The following is a 21,949-nucleotide window of genomic DNA, read 5'->3' as shown; positions in this document are numbered from 1 at the left end:
GTCCACGCGCATACCAACACAGGTTCCAAGTGGAACAGTCACCTTTTCTAGGCATGAGTGCTGTCACTACTGCTCCTGGTGGTAGTTTATACCCATCCTGGAGCAAGTGCCCCAGTATTCCTTGAGTAGGGGAGGGAAGACCCTGATTGTCTGGATGCCAGGGAAGAGGAAGAAGACTTCAGTTGCCTATAACTGTAGTTTTCTAATTCCTCTCTCACTAACATGGAGTTTCAATAAAGAGCAATTGAGTGCAAGAAAGACAATTCCTGCACATTACCAAAATCTGTGGTGGGACCCTGACTGGCTGCTTTCCTCCCAAGAGCATGTTCTTCCAAGCTAGTCATACATTTATTTCAATTCCTGGTACTGTTCCAGTGTTTGGTACATCACAGGCTCCTTTGGGAAGGAGGAGGGGAGGCCAGTTGGGAGGGAGTAGGGGAGATACCAGGATGCCTTGTTCTCCTTTCTCAGGGGCTGGGTGATCTAGAAGGCTGTAGGGTCTCTGGCCCAAGCTACTGTATTAAGAAAACTTTCCTGAAGGGTGGCCAGGTAGGAAGGAGGTGTCAGGACCAAGAAGCAGGGGCCCAAGGGAGCTGGATATTCTGGGTTTGCCCAGGTTCTCCACAGATTTGAAGCAACAATTTTGCCCTAACTTGCTTATCAGTTTATTTCCATTTGGGCCATCGCAGGCTGATTTGAGGTGGCTAGGTACATGGAAGGGGTACCTCTGCTTCTAGGTTCCCTAGGATGCTGGGTGCTCTGGTGGGCTATTCAAGTTCTCCATATTAGTTGCTGAAAATGGAATGGAATTGTGACCAGTTGTGTGGAGGGAAAGTGCTGTTAAAAACGCTGAGACTGGGCAGACCCTAGAAATGCAGAAGTAGCGGTACCCCCTCTAGCCATCATTCCCTCCCCCCCAACACCCAGATCAGCTTGGATTGCCCCCAGAACTTGGTCAGTTGCCACTAATGGAATAAAACTGACAAGTGGCTTGGGGGAAAAGTGCTGTTCAAAAGTTGCAGACACATTGGATAGCCCCTCTGGAAACCTAGGAGCAGGGGTATTCCCTTACTTACCTGATCCCTCTGACCCCCCTCTTGATCCAATCTATGCCATCACAGGCTAATTTTGGCTGAAGTGCAGGGACTATTGGTTAGGGCAGTAGAGTTCTGGCTACATACCAGAGTAGCCAGTTGCCCTGTGGGGGTTGAGTGTTGAGTGTGGTGGGGAGGGAGGGTAGGGGAGCTGAGGAGTAATACAGTGTATGATGTCTGGAGGACTGACCAGACACTAGTCATAGAAAGCTTGGTGTCAGCAAATAACCAGTTCAAAGAGGACTCATTCAGAATAGTACCTGATTTTTCCATGAGCTTTAAACCATTCTAAATTGGCTTGTACATCTGAATGCTTGCAGTTTAAACCACATTTTAAAACAGTCTGAGTGTTATGTCTGTCTGAACCCTTAGTGTATTCTTCCACCCCTTGCATCTGAAGAAGGGGTGGGCAATTATTTGATCTGGAGGGCCATTTAAGGCGTTTTGGTGAGCAGATGAGGGCAGTAGTCGTACCCCTTCTGTTCCACTCAGCCACATCTGGGTCAGGCAGCATACAGATGAGTCTTTCACTGCCCCTGCATCCATCCATCCCCACCCCCTGTCCAGTTTCCTGTTGGCACTTTAGCTGTGCAGTTCTGGCACTGTGGCAGCCAGGCCTGCATAAGATGGAGCATGATTCAACGTGCCGAGTAGCCTTCCCACCCGCTTCCTGCAATGAGCTGCTGCTACACCAGTAAGTTGGAGTATATTTCCCCTGCAACAATTGGCATGGAATAGTGAGGGCAGCAGCTCATCACAGCAGGCAGGTGGGATGGCTGCTCGATGCGCTGTATTGTGTCCCAACCCCTACAGGCCTGGTGGCCACCAAGCCAGGACTGCACAACTGTGCCGAATGCGTACTCCTGTGCCCTGCCACATCCACCCCGGCCCCAGTTGTGGCAGAGCAGAGTAGTACAGGGCACCTCAGCAGCCCTCCCCCATCATGCTTCCAGCAGTGGCCAACAAGCTGGGTAGGATCAGTTGACAGGCTGGATACAGCCCATGGGTCATATTTCTCCCACCCCGATCTAAAGAGCCTTGTGAATCTAGGGATTGGGTTAAATCCAAGTTAAGGCCTTGATTCTGTACTGAGTTTGGTTGTGCTAAACTGTATTTCTGATTAACTTATTTGAGTTTCTGTGTTGCCTCAGGGGTCTACCTGCACAGAGCTCATTGTGCACTTGAGGTAGTAGTCAGCATTTAGTAAAATTATTATTACCTTTTATGTCTGCCTGAATTAACTGAAATTAATTGGTGGCTATCAGGTCAGGTATAAGTGGCAAAGTGTCCCCTAGTATTGTTCTACAGTATCTTCTCTGCATAAGACCCTTTCCAGAGCTGTTAGTCTGGGTAAATTTTAATGTTGAGAGGTGCCAGAGTATAAAATAGGATGACAGTGAGACTGATGAAAAACTACAACTATTACCCTCTGCTTCCTGTTTCACAGCCCTGGAAATGCTTTAGCTCTTTAAAATTACAGATCAACCCATGGATACCAGTCTTCAACAGCTAGGATTTTAGCTTTAGTTAAGCAGGAAAGGGAAGGCAGGTCACTTCTTTAAGATTGTGTCATGTCCCTGCTCTATGTAGCCATAACCGTGGAAAAAAAACTTTTTTCCCTATATTCTGATTTTGAAAACAAGGTGCATACTGTATTCCAGGATGTGCAAGAAAGTATGTTATACTTTTCCTTGTTTCAAAAGCATATACTCTGATGCAGTTTAGCAAAAAGTAATTAGAAACAGCACAAACCGAGTAAAGGAGGAGAAGGAGAATGGTTTTGAAGGAAATTATTAAATGAAAGAGAAAATCATAGTGTGTAATAAACAAGATCTTTCAGTCTGTGCTTATATTGATTTTTCTTTTAGGTTGCTACTGTAACAGAATATGGAGCATTTATAAAAATTCCAGGCTGCAGAAAACAAGGTTTGTTTCTCCAGACTTGGTTCCATGCTGGTTTGATTAATTCATACAATTATCTCTTTGCTGAAGGACTTGGCATCTTTTAGAAAACTAAAAATCTGCTTGTTGCCTGCATCTGCCTATTTGATTTACTGGTTAGCTAGGAAAACTAGATTTCAATTAGAGAGAGCTGATGATTGATTTTTTTTTAAGTGAGATCTTAAATGTCTCTGCTTAGGCTTTTTAAGAGTCCAGATATCATGGTGCTGGTACTGTGTAACTGTTTGCATTAATGCTAAAAACACTCATTTAACATTGCTCAAATAAGAACAAGTGCATTTCTTGGTAATTGCAAGATGTCACTGAGAGACATTATAAGGCACTAGGCAGAAATAGCCCTTCCTTACAGATTCATGATCCTGAATAGTTTATTTCCCCAATGAAATGGAATTTGGAGGTGGAAGGAAAACAGTGTTGATCAGTCATTGATTTCGCCTCAAGTGCCCCTGCAATTAAAACAAAAAGGTCTAGGCTTTTTTCTGTTTCGTTTTAATGTTGTTTCTGCCTGTTAATACTTAAGACTTCCACAAACAGATTAAATAAGCTATGCAGAGGAAATAGAGGATCTTGCTGTGCAGGCAGGGCTGTCAAATGCATGAAATAAAAATGGGGCGGGTGGAGATTTATTTTTTTTTTCCTTCCAGTTTTGAATTGGAGTTGGAGGGTACTGTTTATACTGATAGTAAGTAGAAAACTTTCAGTTGGAGAAATTGGTGGTATCCCACTGAGGTATGGTTTATGCTCTGTAAAATAACTTAACTGGCAAGATGAGGTTATAGTTTTATTTGTTTGAGTCTCAGAATAAATGTATATGGTTTATTCCAGTTAAAAGAAGATCTTTCTGTTGAGCCTTCAAGCTTAAGCAAGGGTCTTCAAACAGTGGGGATTCTTAATAGCCTTGACGTTACCGGATAAGAATTATGCTGTCGAGACATGAAATGAACTGCTTGTTCTTCCACAGCTGTGTCGGCTCCACTGAATTAACAGAATGGACGCTAGTGAGTGTCTGTTAAGTGAGCACTCTGTCATAGAGCGGTCAAATAACACGAATAAAAAGGCACTGCTTCCAGGAGTTATCTTTTGGACCAATAGCAGTATAAGATCTAAAATAAATGACCTCCTATTTTTCTTCTCCCATGAGTTTGTTTTTCACGTAAGAGGTGTTGACATTGTTTAGTGCAACTGATACCCAGTCCTGCAGCCCTTAGGATATATCTTCTTGAAGTCATCAGGAGTTTTGGATCAAATGAGTCAGCTCCTGGTTGCTGCAAGTATCTTGTCTTCACGCAGCTCATTGCTGAACAGAACACAAGTTCTGCATACATCTTGATGCGCACACAGGCTGCAGATCAGGTTCTTGGAGGAAATTCCCTTAAATTTTTTTTGATAGTGGGACAAATTGAGCATATATTTAAATTGTTGGATCTCTTTTGACAAGAACTATCCTACTCTGAAATGTTCTGAGATGTATGGTGTTTTGTGAGTCTGGAATGGATTTGGGGGTTTAGATAGCTGCATTTTGTTTATATATAATTTTAAAAGATTATCAAATCAAACTCGATTACCTACTTAAATCTTCATTCTGCATGCTTGCACTGATGGAAGCCAGATATTTCATTCTGCTTAAGTGTATTCCTGGACTTATTGCTGTCTCCTAGAGGGCAATATTTGTTCAACCAATAATGTGTTTTATTCCCTCAAAACTACTTCTAGGTCTTGTTCATAAAACCCACATGTCATCCTGCCATGTGGATAAGCCCTCAGAGATGGTGGATGTTGGAGACAAAGTATGGGTGAAACTTATTGGAAAAGAGGTAAAGTCAATCCTGATGTCTTAAGCAATTCGTTACTGAGAAGAATTTTACAACTACAATCTAATAGTATTTATGTTAGTAGAAGCTTAGGGCTCTATTAATTTTCCCTGGTTCACCATGGGATCTGGTATCAAATCAGATGAACCATAATCTGTTTCAGATGAGATCTAAATAAATAATTGCTTATCTGTATTGCATGGCATTGTATAGCATCAGATTAGGAATCTTATACTTAGTAAAAAATTATTTTCTTTTAACATGCAAAGTGCAGCTTATTGTTCATTAGTTAAACTTTTACCTACTGAGGAGCTCCATGACTTCTGTATGGTAAATTTATAATCTATGAAGGTATTTTAGGATTTATAGGAAGAGAGGGTGTGATATGGCTACTAGAAAGGACAGTGAGTTCATTCCTGGCAAAAATGGAGAATTCTCTTAATTCTGCTTGAGGGAACAATATATTTCTTTGATAGCACCTTTAATTCTGCGAAAAGTGATTTGCAGAATTAAAAAAAAATATATGGCTTGTACCTTTTTGCTGCTTTTTATAAAGGAAGTTTGCTGAGAGATCTGTACCATGTTAATTTTTTAAGGGTTGTACTTGTCTAGTGACTGATTGTTAGATATGACTTCTGTATTAAAACATAGAGACTGACTGGAGAGCTGCTAAAATGACAATATCGTAAGAACTGAGAGAATAAATGTTGACCAAGTCAGTGTAGAAAGGATTTTAGTTACCAATCAGATTTTTTTAAAGGAATTTTTAAGCAGAACTGACTAATTTAAATGGTTCACACTTTGGGAAAGGATGTTACACAAATTCAATGATCCCTTCCTTTTGAGAGGGCACTACCATTGTTAAGCTGTCTGCAGATCTTTCAGAAATTGGAGAATATCAGACAGAGAACAAAATCTTTTTTTCCCCCCAGTGGTTTTTCAGCAAACCTTATTTATATGTCCTAAAGAAGCAAAAAAGAAAGAGGCTTTAAGTCCTTCAGAGCTCACTTCTTACATGCAAGTAGGAAGGTTAAAAATTGTAAATCCCTCTAGAAAATTGTAACCTTTGTCCTCATCAGCTCTTTTTTATTCTTTATAAAACATACTTTCTGAATTGTTGAGCTCCTTGCTTTTCTCTAGGAGGTGAAGGGAAGATGGATAATAAGGGTAAAATAAATTACTGAAGCATTACTTATCATTGTGATTCTGTTTGAGTGTTCATTTTGTGAACAGATAATGGAAAATACCTCCAAGATTTGGCTTGACTGCAAACTCTGTTAGTTCGACCAGGGCCACACAATTACAGTCTGCACAAATTACAGATCACACACGAATGTTGCTCCTCAGTGAGCATCTACCATATTTACTTGAATCTAAGATTACCCTGAATTTAAAACAGCCCCCGAATTATTCAGTTGTAGACATGGAACATTTATAAAGTTGGTTTAATCTTTCTTGTCCAGAATCTAGTTATTGGAAGGTCCCCTTAGATTCATTGCTCCCCACTGGTGCAATAGGGAAAGTAGTAGCAGAGAAAGCAGCGGAGGCAGCCTGCCCCATGCCCTTTGTTGTCCCCCTCCCCCCCTCCCCCCAGTGCCGCCTTCTGCCTATCAGTTGTCCCCTTTTTGTGCCTGACCTTCTCCTCCCTTCTTTTGCAGCTACTATTGCTCTGTCTCTGCGGGGGACATGGAGCACTGGCCAGGCCAGGCTCCATCTTCTGCCTCTAGGCCCAGTGGGGTTGGGTCTGGAGCTGCAGCAGCAACCGTGCTGCTCTCTGCGCCCCTTCCCTATGCTGTCCCTGCACTGCATGCCCCTTCCCTGCCTCGTCTTTCTCCACACTCCACTTCACCTGCACCTTACAAATCCCTTTCCCTGTGCCCCATCCCCAGCACCTTTTCCTTGCTCTCCGCGCACTCCATGCATTCTTTCACTCATGCTCCCCCTGCCATCCCTGCCCAGGACCATGTGCCTCTTCCCCATGCTTTCCTCAGCACCGTGACTACAAACTGTTTCCCAGTGTTTCCCCCTGCACCGTGTGCTCTTTCCCCACGTGGGGTACAGGGGGGAGCATTGGTGAAGGGTGTGCGGTGTGGGGGGGACCATGGAACAAGGGGTGCTCCTCATGTCCCTTCCCCTGTGCTGTTTCCTTGCACTTGTGTCCCTGTTTCTGCTTGTTCTGCTGTGCTCATCCCTTCCCTTCGAATCCCGCTCTGCCCTTCTCCTCCCATGTTCCCCCACGCACCCCTTACTTGTGCTTTCCCATGGACCCTGTAGCCACATGCGCCACCCTCTGGAACTGCAGTAGCTGCTTGCCTGGCCCGTACTCTAACGTATGATGAGAGTTTTCTGCCCCCCCCCCCCCAGCTGAATTGTGGGGGAGAGGTGAGGTACGACAAATTGCCTTATATTCAAGTAAATATATTAAAAGATCACATGCTACATGAAACCCACTCCTGTGAGCTAATACGAAGATCAGGAGTTTATTAGGATTTGGAAAAGTATAAGCCTTTAATACAAATAATTAGAATATTCCCAGTTATGTAAGAGGATAACAAGGTGTAAGGGATATAAAGTCTCAGAGAAGAAGACAACCACAAACCGTCTAGTCCAGGAAGCAACTTTTCTTGTGGGCAGGTTATTTAATAATATCCCATTTAAGAGTCATCTTGCACCTTTTCCCCTGGCTAGGATTAAAAATGGCAAATTGGTCATTCGTGTATGTTTTTTTTTTCCTGAGATAAGTTAATGGACTTTAGTATATTAACAGTGCTACCAGTTGTAAGTACAATTGAAATACATTTTTCATAATAAACATTTTGATGTAGCATCTGTACCAGAATAGCACACATTCCTGTGCTAGGTGACAGATTTCTCTGTGGTCCCTAGTGGTAATTAACACTGCTGTCTTTCTCCCCACATGTTCATTTGTTTCAGATGAAAGACGACAAGTTGAAGCTGTCTCTTTCTATGAAGGTTGTCAACCAAGGAACAGGAAAGGACCTAGACCCAAACAATGTTTCCCTTGAGTAGGTAAATCTCCTGAGCTGGATATAACAAGCTGGCCAGATTGCTCTTGTTCACACTTTCCTCTCCTTAGTTCCCTGCTCCCCTGATGCAATGTGACCTGTTTCTCCTGCCATTGAAGAGTTATCCCTCAAGCCCATTAGTGACATAGATGGAGACATCACCAAAAAATGTTTCCTCAGTCAGGTTGTCAGTCCCTGCCAGCCTGTGCACAAAGCACTGCAGGCAAGTCCCAAACCTCATATTTGACAGCAAAATATTCTTTTTCCTAATGACACTTTTGAGGTATCTTTCTTCATATCCTGAAGGCTATATTCAGGCTACCATTGTGGGTTTGGGTTTGATTTTGTTGTTAACATGCAGCCCCACTAAATTGTACAAATGTATCAAAGTCCCCTTGCTTGCTCTTTACTGTGACTCCATTTAATTATTTTACTTTGGTTAACATGCATCTGTAACTGTGTTAAGGTAGAGTATCTGTGAGGTAGCTTTGAGAACAATGGCTTTATATACGCTGGCTGTACAAGTTTGCCTAAATTTTGTAACTTAGTAGTGAAGTGTAACCTATTTTACCCAGAAACAAACAGACGGACATCGTATTAGTTTTCTGTGCCCTACTCCTACCAAGTACTTCCTCAGCTGCATTAAGTAGAACATTACCTTTTAGATGCCAGCTATGGATTTAGATGTTTATCTTTAAGCAACTGTTTGAAAACTCAGACAAAAGTTTCCAAGATAATACATTAAATTGAACATAAGACCATAGGTAAAAATAATCTCTTGTTTTTCCAGTCAAGATGAACGGAAGAAACGTTCATTCAGAGACTACACTAGTCAAAAGATCACCCTTGAAGCTGTTTTGAACACCACTTGCAAGAAGTGTGGCTGCAAAGGTATGCTTGTATACTCATTCTTGTTGTATTGTGCTCGTTTTTGTCTTGACTTACGTTATAGCCAGAAAGTGACTGCAGTTGAAACAAGATTTCCTCCTTTCTTGCTTTAAAGATTGACTGTAGTTTACCAACTTGGGTAACAAGGAAGAGCTGTATTTTTTTTTTCCTATTATTTTTGTATCTGATGTTGCCTAACCCCTTGCAGATAAAACACTTGTAATTTCATCTGTTTAGATATTTGCTACTTATCTCAATTATTTTTGAAGTTCATTTTCCTCTTCCACATATAGTACAGTGTTTCACAGATAGGATACTGTTTTTTATTGTGCAGTTAAGAAAATGAGACTCTTTGCCATTCTCACCACTTAACTATGGGTGTGGACAGGTTGGTTTTACTGCTTTAAATGATGGAGGGGACTTACTGCTCATGAGCCTATATCAGCTGTTTTGTAGGTATTGGTTTTATCTGTTTGCTCCTGTCCCACAGTAAGTGAAGCTGAACTGCAGTGATTAACCACTGAAAGAAACAGAGTACTTTATTGCAGTTTAGATTCCCATTTCCCAGGATAGAGCAGATAGATAAAAACAGTAACAGCAAATTCAGCTGACCTTTCCTCCTTTAGCTGTTTTAATTGTTTCATCTCCATGTGTATGCCAAGGGAAACCAATGGAACAGCTTAGTTCCATCACTTACTAAGAACAGGATGCATGCAAATGGTTGCTTTAGAATAAAAAATGAGCAAGTTTAAGAGGAAGATTTTTGTGCTAAGGTTGCTGAGGAAGTGAGTCTTGGTTTAACTGATGATTTTCTTAATTTGTTGTGATTTTGTTGTTGTTGTTGTTGATGCAGTCTGTAGTCCAGCAACATTAGCTTTCAGTTAAAGATGCTGATTGCATGTGGGATTTGTATTCTGCCCTACTTTATCTCATGTTGGTCATTAGATAATGGTTATGCTGGACTTCGTGCTGTGCTAGGAAAAGTTAATAAGCATGGGCTTAAACATACTTTCTGTTAATGCTAAAGGTGGATCCCTGGCCAGTGAAGATGGCCAAATGCTGCTAGAAAGCCTTCCTTTATGTTACATCCCTACCTAGTTCAGTTATATATATATAATTTTTAATGGTTTTGTTCCATCCCTAATGGCCGGGCAATCTGTGTTGGCAGGAGCTGTTTTTAGAGCTCAGCAATTGGTCTGTAAATTGTTATCTCTGGGGCAGATTCAGAACAAAGCTAGTTTTCAATTGTTATTTTTTATGACTTCAGTGTCACTTAAGAGGCTTCCTTGACATTGATTTAAGCCCTCTGCTTTATGCTCCCTTGGTTGCTTGAAGCCCCTGCCCTGGCAAGTCTGCTATATCTTTCTGTTCAGACACCAGGATATTTGTTTTGCCTGATTAACACAAGGTCACTTAACAGGGTTTATATTCGCTATCCCCAGGTTGCTTAATCAGTGAAGATTAAATATTGAATATTAAAGGATACATGCAGTGTAACACTTCTTATTGCTGCACCTAATAATGAAAGCTTTAATGTCTTTAATGTCTTAATGTAATTTAAATGTCTGAAATTCAAGGGGGGGGAAATGAAATGCTATTTTCATAGTGTTGTAAGGTGGATCAGGTCTACTTGGGTTCAGTTTCCAAGCATTGTTTTATGTATAATAAGCATGCATGCAAACATACTCTACTGGGCTACAGTTGACTCACAGCATAGAATAGACAAATGTAATAGTTGTATAGATCTCAAAGGATGCCAGTATAAGCTGTTATGAAGTAACAGCTTCATCATGCTTGGTTCTGTTGCACTACAAATGTAGCAAAACTGCTTCAAGCTACCGCCCTATTTCATTTGGGTTCAAAGGTTTAGCTAATTTGTCATCTGCATGCTCCTGTAGCAGCCATATAGCTAGATTGGAACAGTTGATGGTGTCCCTTTTAAACTAGTTAAAATATGTTTGATTAATTTAGAGTCTGGACAAAGCATGTTTTTCTTCTAAATTACATGTTAAATGCCTGTTGATCTTATAGGGCCTAATTTATTTCAGTGTTTCACAAAAATGAACGAACACTATCTATCCTTATTTCACAAGGGAGGAAGCAAATAGATGATATGACTTGCCCTGGGTCATCCAATAAGCCAGTGAAGAGGCAGGACTAGACCTTTTGTCTTCTGAGTTCCTGTCTAATTATCTGGCCACTATACCACACTGTCTGAAAGCCTGCTTTTTCATGGTATCTAAATTCTCTCCTGTCTCTGTAGAGCACAAAACAGCCCCTGAATGGAGATTCTAAATCATTATTTTATTTTATTTTTAAGTACTAGAGGGTTGTGGCCCCTGCAAACTATGTGCACTGCATGCATATCGGAGGCTCAGTACATTATAGCATCTTCTCTGTGGCTCTCTCCTAGTATAACAGGGACTCGCTACAAGTCCCAGTCCCCACTGCCTTGTGCTTAGGAGTTCTGTAGTTTCTGTTTTCCCCCTTCACTGTGTGTCAGGGCTTTTGTTTACCTTGTTTGTTCTTTGTGCCAGGGTCCCTCATTCACTTGCTGCCTCCTCACTTTTTTTATATCCTTTATTCCTGGGAGAGAAGTTTTAAAGTCACCATTTTCTGCTAAAATGGGACAATGAGCAGAGCTGAAATGGAGATGTGGGACTAATAGCTGCCCCGGTCAGTGTTCTGATGCACAGACAATGACAGATGTGGTCAAAGCTGTTTCCATTTTTAATCAAAATCAACAGGTTCCTGGCCATTTGTGGTTAGAACATTCCCTGACAAGTTAGAATTAACTTATGATATCATTCAAAAGTTGAGAGATGGGGAAATGCCATTGAGATGAGTTTAGACCTAGTTTTTGTCAGTTGGTTGCAGATACTAATCCTTTCCTCATCCCTTCCTTTCCTCTGTCCCTTTTGAGTAAAAGATGCAAGGTGGGGGTACTAACAGGCTATTCTAACTCATGAGCAAATGCTTTTGTACTTTGCACATGGTGTAACAAAATCAAATAGATGTAACAGTCACTCCCATTTTCAGTATCCAGCAGTTTCAGAGAGTGCTGACTGAGCAAGTTAGTTCATTATTTACCCTAACCCTAGATTCAGTCAAATGTACTTTTAACAGACACTCACAAGGAGCTCTCACACCAGTGGGGGTGTCCTTCAGCCCCAGACCCCTCTCAGCTGTCTGCTACTTGACTGCCGAAAATAGACTAAGATACCCTGGGCCAAAAAGTTGGCTCTGTGGCATATCTCAGTTTTACCCGTCTCACCCATGTTTTGCCAGCTCTTAACAGAAGAGATTTTGCCAGCTAGAAAGATCATGCTCTTTTCTGCTCTTGTGCTCAGAGATTACAGATCCCGTCCTTCCATAGAAGAGGCCTGTATGCATGGTGAAATGCTCTGAAATCATGCTTGCCACTAGCAATAAGTAAGCTATAAGGAATGAGAGAGGGATTTATTGTAAAAATGAGCACTCCTAAGAAATCAGTAACTGTATGTTGGGGTACAGACAAAAATATAAGATTCAACAAACAAAAGAAAATATCGGAGCAATTATTTTACTTTATCTCTGCATCTTAGCCCTACACTCTAAGAATTCAGCTTTCACTTTTGTCCAAGCCAAGATATTCTCCCAAACACTCAGCCTGCATTGCTAAGCTAAGTCACTGGCGGACTAAAGCACTTTACACCCAGGAAACTTTAGACAAAATTTGCTAATGTAGTAAGGCTGAGGTATGGTTTCTTATTTTAGCCATTTACATACATCTGAAGCATTCTCAGGAAGCATATGCACCTTACTCTGGTCTCAGTAGTCAAACAGGAGACAGCAGAGAGGAGTTAGGGACTGAAGAACACCTCTGTAGGTATGAGAACCCCCTGAACATGTCTCTCAAAGGTGTATCTGACCAAATTTGGGGTCAGGATGTCTCACAAGAACTCCACTGGAGTGGGACTTGTATAGTGAGATAGTCCCTGCCTTATGGAGTTCACACTGTAAATAGATAGCCAGACAATAGAGTGGTGGGGACAGATGAGGGAGCATGGAGAAGGGAAGAGTTCTGCCCAGGCAGCTCCATGATAAAGGTGGAGTCACCCACTGTATTCTTTTGGTCTTGATAGGATGTTATGTCATTTTAAGTGATATTTCTATAGTTTTAAAATCAGCATACTGAAATGACCACTATAGAAATGGAGTCCAATTTTGAATGTTCATGTTGATCCTGGAAAGGAGTTCCCCACTAAGGAAGGGTTTGTTATTTTTATTTTTTTCTTCCCCACTTCAAACATTGCTTTGCAGGTCATTTTGCCAAAGAATGTTTCATGCAGCCTGGAGGGACCAAGTACAGTCTGATTCCAGAAGAGGAAGAAGCAGCAGAAGAATGTGAAGGAGATAAAAAGCTCAGTCAGCCTGACAGTTCTTCAAAGAAAAGAAAAAAGGTACAAGGTTTATTCCTCCTATTGTAGTTGGATGCAGAAGTGTGTTCCAGGTGACAAATGTCACTCCAGGGAACATGTTAACTTATAAAGAAAAATAATGAGCAGGCAGCTCAGTAGTTTGGAAAAGGGCAGTGGCTGGGTCTTGTACAGTTTCTGAGGAGAAACAGGAAAACTTTATGCAACTTTTCAAGTTATCCGTAAGCTAGTTTCATAAATTCACCTTGGATATTTCTAAGGTCCCTGTTATCCTAGTATCCCGCCCCCCGCCCCCAAAAAACGGTGCTTTACTTTAAACCTACTATGCCTCCATGCTGAGCCCAGCACATGGCCAGAAGAGGCATCGTGTTACTTTGACCCAGCTTGCCCAACATCTATATAGATCAGGCACTTCAGCAGGGCTTTTTTGGTGCTGTAACTAAATCAGCTTTAGATAAAAGCACCAAAGAACCCTGCTGAAGCACACAATCTATACAGATGCTGCGGAGCTGAGTTGACCTAATGCGCTGCCTCTTCCAGTAAAGAACATGGTTTTTTGGTTGGTTTTTTTTTCATGTCTGTCAGCATCCTGAGTGGTTTTTATAGTGAGGAAGGGGATGTCTTACTGTCCATCCCCCAGTCTCGTCATATTTAAATTGCCTGGCTCTCTGAAGTGGATTGCCTCTTGTCCCCTGCCCCGTCCCCACCCGACTAGCATTCTCTTTCTGTCCCCTCTGCACCCCCCTCCCCCCCTCAAAAAAAATAAAAATTAAAAAAAAAGGCTAGGGGCGGGGGGGCAGGGCTTAGGAACTGATATCGTGACCAAACCTAAATGACCTAGTTTCATCCACACGCAGGCTCATATTCCATCATATTTCATTGCCAGCTCTGAAACGAACTTGCTCTTTGTTTTTCTGTTTCACTTTAATTTATGAGGATTGGGAGAGAGAGATCATATATCTATTACACGCTACTATTTGATGCTTCTGCTTTGATGCAGTGATCAAGTATATAGTAGTATCCATTGCATCAGCCTTAGGCTGCAATGCAGCTCCTTCTGCTCTAGACCCCAACCATATCAGCTTTAATTTGACATTTACTTTGTAACTCATTTCCCACAGCTGGGCCACCTAAGCCCCATTGTGTTACTGAAACTGCTGCTGTTCTGAGCATCTGAGTTAAAAGCAGAATGTCAGACTACAAAATACTTCCAGTGCAGAGTGCCTCTCATGTGCCATATTGCAGCCATATTGTTAATCTGTTTTCCTTCAACTTCCTCCTCCCCACTGTATTCTTATACCGATGACATCTTAGATTTGAAGTTTTAAGTTATACAATTCTTCAGATAAAATAGATTAGCAGGAGAAACATTTGAGACCAAGACTTGTGCATTCTTTTTATTCTCTTCTCCAAAACAAATGATTGAATGGACAGTTCATTTATCAGGGAACTACAGCTCTGCCCCTTGCTCCCCACCCCCGTCTCAAATTTTTGCTCTTGCCTTCCTGTTTGGGTTGAGTCATGTGGTTCTCCCTCTCAGGCCAGGCTTTGACATAGCAGTCTGTTATGATCAACCAGATTTACCTTGGCAGGCCTGAGTTATCATTAATACCTGAAGTTCTGCTGTCCAAGAGGAGCCAGTGGTGGTAGACAGTGACAATGACTTTCTTACAGCAGTGCTATTTCATTATCACAGAACAGCAAAAGGGATTTTATGCATATTTAGCCTATAGCCTCTCCATCTATAGGAAGAGCTAGCAGAAAAAAGCTCCCGTAACTCTGAGTCAACTGGAGTCGGGATCAGTCTCTTCCCTTAATTTATCATCAGTTTGGTCAGTCAGTCGGTCTCTCCATCTCTTTCTGTTCTTGCTTTGTGCAGTCCTTTAAATGTTATATGTTCCTTTGGTCATTTCCTGTCTCCAAGAATTAATCACTTTTACTGCTCTATCACCCTTTGATCAGTTGGTTCCAAGCATTGTAAAATAAAACTTGTAACACGTTGGAGACATGATATAGGATACCCACCGCTAATTGCTTTCCCAGTTGTCTCAGGTGTCTGTGTAACAAGCACTCATTCCAGGGGTGGCCACAATTCCCCCCTGGTGGCTGCTCAGCCCCTTGCTCTGCCCTCACTCCTCCAGCTTACTCCATTTCTCTTGGCCTGCCATGCCTTGTTGTTCTTAGATTTTTTTGAAAGTGAGGCTGCCCCAGGGATCTCCAATCCCATGTTGGTATTCAGGTGACTCTACTTTACCTTATGGGCATATAACGTGGCTCTAACCACCCCTTACACCATGCCCATACCTTGCAGATGTCATTGTTCACTATTGAACTGTCTCTGGCTCTGTGTACACCTAGGCACTTTTCCCCACTTGGCTGCTCCCAAGTGCAGCTCTGGATCCCTGACCCTGATCCTGCCTCTCCTGAGGCACTGGACCCCTGGCTCTGACTCCACCCTTCTCTGGGCTGCGGGTGCCTGACCCTGTTGGTCTCTGGCTATGGTCTGTCCTGGACCTTTGGCTGCTCCTGGGCTCGCTTCTAGGCCAGTTGAGACTTCAGGGCTCCCTGGCCCCACTTGGTCCTCCTGGGCCTACAAGTCACTGACTCTGCTTCTCTCCCTTTGCGGCCTATGGGTCCCTGATCCTCCTTGATCTCACAACCATCCACCTGCTTATCCCAGTGTAGGTGTTTGCCAGGAGCCTGGCTGCAGCCCTGCTGTTCAGGAGTTTTTCACATCTTGGCTGCCAGAATCAGATCATGCCCAACTCAGGCTCTAGGCTTGTATCCTGTAAGCCCAGCCCCCTTTGGGTTATGTGACTTCTGATCGCCCCTTGCAGCACCTCTAGACTGCTCCATTTGCAGTCCGCCTTCACTTAAAGTAACAGGAGCACCAAGCCTCCTGTTACAGTCTGTCGCATGACGTTCTCCTCTGGGAACCGTTGAGTTGCCTTTTTGCTTGTCTTTCCAGCAAACCCCTTATTAAAGCTGTAGTAATATATTTGTACAGAGTATTCTCATAACTCGGTATAACTACATGGTAAACTTGATTCTACAGACCTGGATGTATTCACATTCTTAAATTTAATATAGAACAGTTCCATGTCACCATATTGCCATCTAATGAAATGGCCCTAGCTGTAGTTTATCCACAATTCCTGTCTCTAAAAGGGATATGTAGACATCCTTACTTTTTGGCATAGTAGCATAAGAATAAGATTAGAAGTCAGCCTTGGGTCCCTCCTATTTTGAATGATTTGATAGATCTGCACTTATTGTACATAACTTAAAATGCACAATACTTTGAGACAAAGCTTGCAGGCTGCATGCAGTATAAGAAATGGGACATAGCATTGCAACTGGGATGTTTGTAAAGGGGTGAGTTGATATTATCAGTTTTAATTTACTATGAAAAGTGTAGATATTGTAGTAACAAAGCACCAAAGATAACAACAAGTATTATGAAAGATGCCTCAAGAATGTTGTTATTTTAAATGCTTTAACTTTTTAAAATTCTTTTTGGACATGGGAGGGCAAAAAACCCCTCTTCCTCAGAAAAATGGTATATTCTGGCCAGGCTGAGCTGCTGTAGTGGGGAAACATGCTTTAAAAAAAAAGAAAAGTGGGATCTTGTGTTGCTGGCCCAACCAGCAGATTTACCCTCTAGAAGGGGTCAGCTATACCCAGGAACAAAAATGAATCCCCTTTAACATGTTCCACTTGGGTGTCCAGTTTTCTTCTGAAATGCATTGCATCATTTTCATTCCTGGTGTTTATGACTTCAGTGGAATTACATTATAGATAAATATGACACATTAATGCTGTTTTGTCTGCAGATTCATTCCATGAATTCCCCCTCTGTGAAGTAGTTCTTAGAATTCTTCTTGCATATGTTCCCTTTTCACTGAAACCTGCACCTCCTTAATCCCCATCTGTTTGATGACTTCTAGGTCATTAGGAATAACTCTGTGCTAACCCTTGGCTAGCATAAATACTTGTTCTGCCATTTCTTAACTGTTTCCTGTCTCAGAGTTAAATCCCATTCTTTTCAATCCCTCTTCACATTTAAGCCTCTTTCCTTTCACCTGCTCAGTCTGCTGTGCTCTCTGGAGCTTTGCTACATCTTTCTTCATATGAAGAGCAGCACACTGGACTATGTCAATCAAATGTGGTCTAACTAGTACTTTAAAAGGAATGGAACAATATAATTGGATTTACATAATGGAGGTCTTGCTGAAAATGATATCAGGAGTAAATCTAGAGGGGATACTCTAATTTTTGCTGAGAGCCACAAAGGTATTAAGGTCTGAATATTGTAGTTGAGACCCCTGGATTTCTCATATGGAATGGACTACCAAGTCTTTACAGTAAGAGCTTCATTCCCCACTACATCTTGTTTGGCTGTTTCAGCTACTTGGTAAACTGTGGGTTTCCTTGCACCCTGAAATTAAATACATTTCAGAAGAATAAGCTTTCTTAAAAAATAGCCTAAGAACAGGGTGACACTGACTCACAGGTGACTTTACAAAAGAATTAGAATGGTATTATATAAGTGTGTATATATACACTTCCAAGCTGCAACTTCAAAATTATCTTCCTTGCTCAATCATATATGTTCTCTTGTTTGCCAGTTTCCAAAATCTGTAAACTATACAGGTGAATTTAAGTCTGATTGGCTCCATTTTAGGGGAAGATGCAGGCCCAAATTAGGCTTGAAGAATAAAATATCTTAATACACCAAGTTGCACATTTGTTCTGTGTGTCTCAATCTCTGAGCATCTTTGAATCTGGGTCCCATTTAACAAAGAAAAGGAAAGTCCACCCTAATTTCTGATTCTACAGACTCAATCTGAAAACCAAACATCTAGCTAAACTTTTGGCTTATTTGCATTATCACCAAGAAACTGGTTTAGAAACCAACTTCTCCACAATACAGCTTCTTTGCTGTGCAGAATTTAGCATCTTACATAACTTGTTCTTTCATAAACAGAAAACCAGACTCATAGTGTCCAGATTTCCGTTTTCAGCCATTTTGCCTCATTATGAATGAGAAAGATGCTGAATGTAGCTGTTTGCTGTTAATGTAGTTATACAGGGACGGTCTGTTAATGCCTTTCCACCTTCACAGAAAAAGAAATGCTTTGATTTCTCACCAGCGTAAGGCCACTTAATATCTACTACCTTGTACTCTCTGTTCCCTTGCTAACACTGAAGAGATTGTGATGGGACATCCTGTCATATTTTTAGCCTTTGGCATGTTGAAAATGTTTCCCAAGCCCTTGAATGAAAGAACAGTTCATCCATAAGGTTAGCTAATGCTTATTCAACACAAGCATAGAGAAACTTTTTCTTATTGCCTCCACTTTTTCTGAAGATTTAACTCTTAATCTTCAGGTTTTCTTTGACATACTGTTCTAATGCACTGGCTCTGATTTTTTTTTAATCTTCTCCCTTCTGTTGTTGTTTTTTTGTTTTTTTGTTTTTGTTTTTTAACTAATTTAATGGAAAATTTAAAATACATGAAATAAGCAACTTGTTCCTGACACAGACTTTGTGCCTTTGTGGACCTGTGACAGTTGTTACAGCTAAGGATCTTCCTATTTAATATTTTAATAACTTATGGGTCATCTTGAAGTAGACTTGATGCTTTGTTCTTTTATTTAGGTCCCAGGACTCCAAGCACCTTCTTAAACTAGTGATTCTCAGCCAGGGTGCCAGGGTACCTGGGGGTGCTGTGAAGTCCTTTTAAGGGTGCCATGCAATAGTAGCACTGTTAAATGTATACATGATTAGCAGGGTAAACCTAGAGATTTTGAATAGAAGTCCATAGTGCCAGCATTTTGACCTGTTGTGGTCTATCTTGTTTTTGCAGTAGCATTGTTTTTATTTTCCATAATGAAAAAAATTAGTGAAAACTTAAGAGCTGGCATTTTCTGAGGAATGTCTTGAGTCTAAAAAAGATTGGGAACTATTGGCTTAAGCACTCAAACTTACTGGGAATGTTACTTTTGTGTCAGTTCTCCCCCCTCTGCTCCCTCCCCCTTGGTATCAACTAAATATTTGCATCTCCAAACTTGGGGTAAAAGACTGTATTAAGGGGGTGTTCAGAAACCAGGGGAAGTCTGGATTGTCTCTGAAGTGTGAAGTCTGAAGATTTCCTATGCAATGCTATACAACTTTCACTCCATAAAAGCCATTTAGGCTTCTTTTCTTCACACTGCCTCATTCTCTTCTCACCGCTTTGTTGTCTTTATTCATTCTGCTGCTTGTGTCACTTTTTCATTTCATACTAACTGTTAAGGTGCTAATTGCTTATCAGCCCGCACTCCTCTTGAGAAATAGGCTCTTGTGTTCATTATCTAGATAATGACGTACTCTGGCCTAATTACAAATTTTAAATGTTCTTAAGTTTGTACGTATGGAGTGCTAGCTTTTATTAGATCAACTAAATAGTTGGAAAAAATGTTCTTTGCAAGCTGTCAGGCACAAACGCCCTTCTTCAGGCAGAGGGAGACTGCTGATGTTGTACTCTCCAAGGTAGAAAAGAAACTAATTCTCAACATGCAGACCTTGCCTGCCTGTGTCCTTAGACCAACATGGCTACAACCAGCAACCCTGTACATATGGAGTGAGCTTTCTGTACATGGAATCTGTCTGACCTGCTTCTTGGCAAGTTGTCATTGTCACTTTTGGGGGTTTAGTGAGCAACAAATGCACAGCAGGCACTGCCAGACATCTGCTGTAATAATACAGGGGCTCAAATGGAGACACAGAATGGAGCAAAATAAGAGCACTTCCATAACTGAGTATTATATGTAGGCGTTTTCCAAATCAGAATAAAGTTATCCCTTGCTGGTTTTCTGGGTGTATGCTGCATATCCTTTTTACCATGTCAGGCTTTTTTAAAAGACTTCACTATCTCATTTGGTTAGAGTGTAGACATGCTGCCCCATATTGGCTGCTGAACTGGAAGGAATTGCTTAGTTCCCCTAGGACTAGTGTCTGCAGTCCCATGAATTATGTAACTATCTTTGGGCTTGACTATTCATTTCTATGTCCTCACCGAGTGACTGCACAGCTCTAACAGCTGTGACAAGGGAGGAGTGATTTACAGCCAGACTGTTCCGGTAACTCCCCCTCCACCTTCTGCAGCCTAGGGAGGGGGTTGAGGTTATGAGATGACATCTTTGCTAAGGTAATGATCAGATCTGTTGGCTTGGTGGCTCTTGGCTTCTTCCATTACATCCCCTTCCACAGGGGAATGTAAATCATCCTTTATATGACAGAAACAGTGAAAGGGTTATGTTTGGGGCTACCATTAGTTTGCTGCCCCACTTCCTGTCCTTCCGTTCCTCGAGGCATGTTCACAACAAGACCTTGAGCCATGTTAACCATCTTTCATCCAGTTTAATTTAAAAAGGAAAATAAAAGGGGACTTTTTGTCAGATTTATTGAGATTCCTTTTGTTCATCTAACCCACTGAGAAGCAAATGCAGAGACCTCAGGGTTTCTCCACCAGGTTGGTATATGCTCAGCTGACTTGAGTTATGGACTCTGTGCAGCAAGCTTGTACCAACAGCCTGTTCTTCACTAGAAGGAGGGGAGTGAACTACAGTCCCTGATGGAGGAACCTGCTACTGCTCCCCCAATACCATAGTAAGTTTTCAATGAACAGAGGAAGCCAACCCCATTCCCTACAAACGGTTATTTTCTTCCAGGCCATACCTGGTCCGCTTTAATCGCTGGATGGCTAATTCCACTTACTCTTTTCCTTTCCTGTGATGTTAATGCTTCATATTGGAGGAATACATGATCATAAATAGCGCACACAGAATGGAACACTGTTTACAGTAATAATTACAGAGCATGACAGTGACTGGGTGTGACCCCAGTCTAACTAAGATGTATACATTGGTGACAATGACCAAAGAGTAGGGAAGAAGGAAGCTGGGGCAGAGAGGGTTACAGCTGAAAAAAATTCAATACAGTAGTTTATTGTTAGTATATATCTTATTCACCCCTGGGTATGCAGCTGTAATGAAGGTCAGAGACCCTGTCTAAAGCATGCTCTGTGAAGAGTAGGCTCAGGCTCATAAATGAGACCATCCCACGGCAGAACTGTGACACTCAAATATCCTTAGGGAGTAAGTGTGGCTTGTCAGTTGCTTCCTGTGATCTGGAAGGGATGGGATTTGTTTGCCATATTTTCTCCCTTGTTCCTCTCTGGAGTTGTTCTAACCTGTTTCAAACCATAGGCAGTGATTTTTTTAACCATGAACCACGTGAAAATTCAAAGTGCTCCCTTGCATATGAAGAGCCCTACTTCTGGATTTTGAGAAACTAGAGGAAGAAGTTGATAATGCATCATAAAGGACCAGCACTGTCTAGGTTTAACGGACCTGGGCTCCTAACTGATGTTTGTAAAGTATATCAGGACTACAGAATTTTGTTAAAGTCAGTTAGTGTTGTTGATGGGCTAGAGCAGGGGCAGGCAAAATACAGGGCCAGGCTATTCTATCTGGCCTGCAGGGCCCCTCCAGAAACCAATTATTACTGGCTTGTGGCTGCCCCTCTGAAAGCTGGTGGGGGGTGGGCTTTGGGAGGTTGTATGCCACTGGACTGGGTGGGCTCTGTGCCTCCCCCTCCATGGGTTTCCTGGCACTCCATCTGGGAGCCCCATGTGGAGGCACCGAGCATGATGGTGCACACCTGGACAGCTGGTAAGTGGGGAAAGGAGCTCCTGCCTGCAGGAG

At 41.9% G+C, this 21,949-nt stretch overlaps 1 protein-coding gene across 3 annotated transcripts in view; it reads left to right on the top strand.

The window, feature by feature from the left end:
• Positions 1–21,949, top strand: part of ZCCHC17 (zinc finger CCHC-type containing 17) — a 31,105-nt gene that overhangs the window by 4,662 nt on the left and 4,494 nt on the right. For all 3 annotated transcript variants that reach the window (XM_025212492.1, XM_025212491.1, XM_014523272.2), the window contains 5 exons: positions 2,963–3,020; positions 4,770–4,870; positions 7,802–7,893; positions 8,684–8,784; positions 13,084–13,223. In XM_025212492.1, the coding sequence (XP_025068277.1) occupies positions 2,963–3,020; positions 4,770–4,870; positions 7,802–7,893; positions 8,684–8,784; positions 13,084–13,223 (492 nt within the window). The remainder of the gene's footprint in view (positions 1–2,962; positions 3,021–4,769; positions 4,871–7,801; positions 7,894–8,683; positions 8,785–13,083; positions 13,224–21,949) is intronic.

Source organism: Alligator sinensis, unplaced genomic scaffold (genome assembly GCF_000455745.1).
Source record: "Alligator sinensis unplaced genomic scaffold, ASM45574v1 scaffold3_1, whole genome shotgun sequence".
NCBI lineage: Eukaryota > Metazoa > Chordata > Crocodylia > Alligatoridae > Alligator > Alligator sinensis.
The sequence above is the reverse complement of the archived record's forward strand: the minus strand, read 5'-3'. Positions and strand labels throughout refer to the sequence as shown.